Source organism: Melanaphis sacchari, unplaced genomic scaffold, assembly GCF_002803265.2.
Source record: "Melanaphis sacchari strain LSU unplaced genomic scaffold, SCAv2.0 Contig2048_pilon_pilon, whole genome shotgun sequence".
NCBI lineage: Eukaryota > Metazoa > Arthropoda > Insecta > Hemiptera > Aphididae > Melanaphis > Melanaphis sacchari.
Genome location: NW_020271006.1, coordinates 2,505 through 8,737, shown reverse-complemented (window position 1 = coordinate 8,737; position 6,233 = coordinate 2,505). Strand labels below are relative to the sequence as shown.

The following is a 6,233-nucleotide window of genomic DNA, read 5'->3' as shown; positions in this document are numbered from 1 at the left end:
CGAATAAACATTATTTACATTATTTACATATTTTTATTAAATATTCTAATATAAAAATGATAAATGTATAATAAAATGCGCCTATTACTTAAATAATTAAACTTATTAATAACCAAATAATATTTGTATTACTTATTAATAAGTATTACTGGTACCAAGTTAAAATAGTTCATTAAATAGTTAGATCTAAAATCTAATTTTAAGATAATTGTAAAATATATTTATTATTTTTACTTTTGTAGTCAATAACATCTCATAGCTGTTATAATCACAATAAGTTTTACCGCACAAATTTAAAATATTTTATGTTGTATTATTTTTTTTTATCCCGAAATATAATTTTTTTTAACACATATTTTAGATAAAATAAAATTTTTATTCTAGTAATATAAGTTAAAATACAAACCCATAAATATGTTATAGGACTTAAATTTTAGGACACCATTTGTATGTCAGGGGTTGCCCAGGTACACCCGGAGCTCCCCGTGCGCACGCCTATGGTCATAATATAAGAATGAAATGCGATTTAATTTATAATTTGTATTTTTTGTAATTTATAATACATGACGATACCGTTTAGGTTAACATATAAATAAATAATAATATAACATGTAAAATGTTATTAATAAATCGAGTATTCATAAATTTGTTTTTACGTTTTATTCGGGGACTTTTTCCAGCAACCCTGCGCGCCATGCGGCGAAGTCTTATTCACTTCTATATATTTTTTAGTTACTTCTGTTGTGATGTGTATAATCGAATGATTATTATTTTAGTAATCGAGACATTTTCATCATCGAGAGAATCTCTCGAAAAATCACTCAAAATTAAAATTGTTTATTCATTTGATAAAAATAATTGATAATATTCAATAGGTACTGTAATGTTTATAAGTGTTTTAAATTAATGACATAAGATTTTTTATTTATTTTTTTTTTTATTATTAAATGTTTGTAATGTTTCGAATACAGTAATTAAATATTGTCCAAATTAAAATAAAATCACAGTTAACTAATAAAAAATATTTATATCAGCTCGTAATAATAATCAACAGAAAACTAATAAAATATACTTACTTATTATAAATCATAATAGTAAGTATAAAAGTATAATTAGTATTTTAAGAATAAAATTGAAATTTAAAAACAAATTTTAATTAGTATTTAAAAAAATTATACAATTTAAATTTTTCGGAGATCGCCAGTTTCAGCGATCATTGGTGATCACTGATCAGTCTCGTTTTTGAAAACACACGTTCTGATGGGACTGATGTAGCTGAAATACATAAATACTTCAGTTGTATATTAAATGAATTTAAAAAAGTGTGTTTGTGCTATTTCCAAAGTTTCAATGGATATTTTTCCCGATTTAAAAGTGTCATATCTAAATATTGACTTACCCATTATCAAAGTGGAAGTTATACTTGGACTCAATGTAATTTTGACCTGAACGACTTTATTATCAAAATGCTCCCCGAATAATTCCTCCCATAATAGACTATATGGTTAGTTGTTTGATTATTAGTTAACGATATTAACGATACTCGATAGTGCTGTGATAGATTCAGTTGAATTTACTAATTATTTCAGTGTTCATCATCTCTGTTAATTCATCGCCTATCCATTATTACGCATTATTTGCATTTTCAATTAATCCAAATGTAGTTTTTTAAACCGTGGGTCCAAAAATGTTGCTTTTGCATTTATTTTATTGTCCAAACCATTTACTAGCCAAATACATTAACGTATTTCTAAAAACATCTTCATTTTCCAATTACAGTTTCAGTTTCAGGTCCTATCAAAAGAACAAATATTAACAATATTATTATTCAACAACGTTAACACTTGTAAGCCTTTAATATGGAATGAGGGATACAAAGTGCATAATATTATAAAGACATGACGACAAATATTGATATACTGGACAGTATTAAACACCAGTGCAAAACTATAAAGAAAAGAAGTACAGGCCCAAGAAATTAAGTCATCAATTCAGAATAAAATCTTTGATATATGAATTTTTTATTATTTTTTTAAGCAATTTTAAATTATTATTCATATGTGATGAGTTCATTACTAAAACGCTCTTTAAAGATGCAAAAGAACAATTTACATTATTTTTGTTTTGTAAAAATAAAAAAAAAAAAAAATAATAACAAATCATTGCAAAATTTAAAAACAAGAATAGTTAAAACAATAATTATTTCTTCTTATTTCTTTTGTTTTGAAACCTATCCAATACACCAAAACGTTTTGACACTCTTGATTTTCCATCATCAATTTCATCTTTAGGTCGTGCATTTAGTGCTCTAACGAATTCCTGAAAAAAATAAAATAAAATAATTTGTTAGAAATTAATAAAATTTTAAATCCACTAATCAAAATTTAATATTTACCTTTGTTTTTTCTTCTAATATTTTTTCTTTTATTTTTGAAGGGTTAGCTAGGGTTTTTTTCTTAATTTTATTCTTTACTTTAATATTTATTTTCAGTGGTTTCACGGTCTAAATAAAAATAAAATCAATAGGTACATCATGTTAACATGTAATTTTGAGTTTTGATTTATAACATATTATAACTTTTACTCTTATAGCTATTGGTTTCACTTACTTGTAGTGAATTCCTAGCTGTTAGTTTAGTCTGGAATGTATCTATATCAACTTCATCTACAGTAGATTCTAATGTTATCATTTCAGCTGGGATCTATAGTAAAAGGAATATAATTTAAACAAAGTTTAAATGAAGAATTTAAATTATAACTCTACCTTTTCTAAAAGCATTTTCACTTCAGCTTCTTTACGTTGCTTCTTTGTTTGGAATGGATTTCTTTCCAATGCATCAAAATTAGGTTCACCAGATCCTTAGCATTAATTGTTAAAAATTAATAATATATACTTAATTATATGCTCAAATAGTATGATATCTATTTAATACTTATAAATAATTCTTACCTGGTACTAGTAAGCTAGAAAAACCACCATCATGTCCGGCTCCAAGAACATCTTCAAATGGACAAAACGCTAAATTATTTATCGTTCTAGCAATATTATGTCTGAGATAAGCATGTTTTATAGTTTTTGTACAACATTCTTCGTATACCTAGATTATTAGATTATCAATTCAATTTTTATGAACATCAAAATAGTTAAAATATAATACTTACATCAACCACATTATTGATAGCCACTGCTAAACATCCAGTTTGACTGAATACCATACTCCTTGGGCTAGTTCTAACTTTGTAATCTTGTAATGGCCCTTTTAATCTGCGTAAATCCCAAATTTTAATACTTCTATCCATCCCAGAAGTGGCCATATACCTAAATCAATAAAATTAATTTTAAATTATAAATAATTATAGTGAATTATAATAAGATTATTCTTACATTCCATTAGAATTTATAGCAAGTGATGTAATCATATTTCCATGACAAAGTATTTTAGCGACAGGTTCCCGAAGATTAGGACTCCACATTGAGACAACACCTAAAATCAAACAAGATTAGGTATTATTTAATTAAAAAAAAAAAAGTGTAAAATGACCTTTTGTATGTCCTAAGCAAATCAATGCATTATTTGGATTTTGAGTCATGAGGCTCAATCGACCCATTTTGGCATTAAATTGTGTTATTAATTTTCCCATTGATACATCCAACCAAGATAAAAATCCTTCTTCACTCTATAAAATATGAGTAGAAATTAAATCCATTATGATTTTAAATATTAAATAATTATTGCACACATAACGTCAAACTTACAGCAGTAGATAAAAGAAAATGATATGGGAGAAATTCCTGGTGTAAAACATTGTTTAAAGTTTTCAAGCAATGTACTTCTACACCTTGATTGTCGTATATATAGACCCACTTTTTTTGTGCAACCGAAAAAAGATTTTCATTGTGAAGCCACCTATAAATAATCAAAATAAGTGGTAATTTGTGATAACAATATGATTTTTAGTGAACTTAAGGGTACCTCATTCACGTGTTTTTTCTGTCTTACTTACATAGAACAAGGCATATTTGCATTTATCAAAATCCATCCGTTTTATGTTATTAATTTTAACATAAAATTATGTTTATATATTATTAAACTTAAAGGTAAAAATAATATCTAAGGAATCACATCGGCTTTTTATGAAATTTTCAAGTTATAGCTAGCAAAATATTATTACTTTAATACACATTTAACATGCCCGAGATAATACTCTTACCTTTAAATTTTATACATTAGTAAGATAGAAATAACACGTGAGTAAGACATTTTCTTAACCAATGATAATTTAAAATAGTTTAAAAAAAATATTTATGGTAACTATTAACTAACTTGACATCATATACTTCTTCCATAACATTTATTTCACACATCAGATGTTTTGTAACCCAGTCCATAGCAGCAACATGGCCTTTCCGTCCACCAATTAATAATTGCCGACCATTTAATGAGTAATCAATACTATAGCAATACATATATTTTAATTATATTTATATTGTATTTAAAAACATGATATAATAAACTTACTCGTATGGACCAAAATCAAGTTGTAAATCAAAATGTTTCTTAGCACTAGTTACATCGACTGAATTTGATAGTTGTGTTTGTGTAATTTTTGTTGTTTTCTCTCCGGGTTCAGCAATGATATAACTTTAAAGAAAAACCAAAATTAAATTTAAAATAAATAAGTTGAATTTTAAATTTTAATCAAATTAAAACAAAAACAATCAAATATAATATGCATAAATAATTAAGTCGTTAATTACCCAGAATTTTCAGGCAACAATACATTTGCTGCTTCTGATATTTTAGCTGCTAATTTATTTTTGGTTTCACCAATTATTCGGCGTTGGTGAACTTTCCCCATCTAAAAAAAAATATTGTTAAATAATTAATTAAAGAAAACAATTAAAATACTACAAATGAATAAAAAATGTTAAACACAAATAATCTAAATAATAGTAGTTTTAGGAAGACAAATTTGTTTTTGAAACACTTAATTTGATCCTAAACTAAACAATTATTCAAGTCTTTAAAGTGTCTTACCTTAAAAATTGAGATTTGATTTTTATTGTTGAAAATCACACTGATAATATATTAAAACCGGCCATTCATATGTCCAGTGTATATAAAATGGATATTGGATAACTAAATACTAAATATGAGTAGAGAAACAAGCAGTAAACACCAAGGTGTAAGAGTTAACAAGAAACATTTAACATGAGTACAACAGATACGGATACAGATGGTCACATGGTGAATCCGTAAGTTTGATATCAAATAATTATCAATGATACAGTTATTATCACTATCATGGAAGAAAAATATTAAATCCATTCGACTTGGAATTAATAATACATTATCATCATACAACACTTTAAAAAAAATAGTGTTCTATATTATCAATTCATCGTCGAATTTAATGCTGACATTTAAATTTTTATTTATTATTTAATATTACAATATTAGGTTATAAGTTATAACTTATAACCTAAGCGCAACTAGAGGGGGATTTAGTCTCGCAAATATACTAATAGCCTCCTCAAAATAAGTAATACGGGTTACTTCGGCCAGGGCCGTAGCTACGAGAGGTTTAGGGGGTTCAACTCCCCATTGATTCAGTTAATATATTTTGAATGACCTTTTTTAATTTTTTTTTTTTTTTTGCTTGTTATACCATTCCTGATATATAACTAAACCTAAACTCCCTTTTTCCCATTCAAAAGTTCTAGCTATGACATTGCTTTCGGTATAATATTAAGATGGGTCTATAGCCCCACTAGGATACTGTGTTAGTTGCTTGCATCATTGCTTATAACAGAATAACATATTATTATTTATTACTACTCATTTATAGATTAATTTCAAAATAAGATATAATGGCTTGAGTTAGAAGTGCTTTTTTAAAAGTTGTTCGAATTTTTTAATTTTCTATATTGATATTGTTAAGTAAAATGTATAAAATATAAATACATATAGGTACTGTCGTACTGACATCCTTAAGAATTCTTTAATTTAAGTATATTTATTACAAGTGTTAAAATTACTAAGTACAAAAAATAAATCATAATTATCGACTAACAAGTTATATTAAAAACTTACTATATTACGATTCTTAGCAGTGGCGTATTTTCAATTTTTTTTTTTTTTTTGGGAGGGGGTCTAAATATTAAGTACCTATAAGTTTATAATATAAAAAACACATACGAGTTATGATGTAGTTAAACCCAAGTTATTTAT

The 6,233-nt window shown here is 25.8% G+C and overlaps 1 protein-coding gene across 1 annotated transcript; it reads right to left on the bottom strand.

Moving 5' to 3' along the window:
- Window positions 1-2,038: 2,038 nt before the first annotated feature.
- Window positions 2,039-5,240, bottom strand: LOC112593439 (WD repeat-containing protein 46). Its single transcript, XM_025337831.1, has 13 exons — window positions 5,040-5,240; window positions 4,760-4,860; window positions 4,521-4,643; window positions 4,326-4,454; window positions 3,758-3,908; window positions 3,543-3,678; window positions 3,386-3,485; window positions 3,163-3,319; window positions 2,951-3,098; window positions 2,765-2,859; window positions 2,610-2,702; window positions 2,396-2,503; window positions 2,039-2,319 (listed from the first exon to the last, which is right to left on the bottom strand). Exons 2-13 carry the CDS (start codon window positions 4,858-4,860, stop codon window positions 2,200-2,202), a joined length of 1,461 nt encoding a protein of 486 aa, XP_025193616.1. The 5' UTR covers window positions 5,040-5,240; the 3' UTR covers window positions 2,039-2,199.
- Window positions 5,241-6,233: the final 993 nt, after the last annotated feature.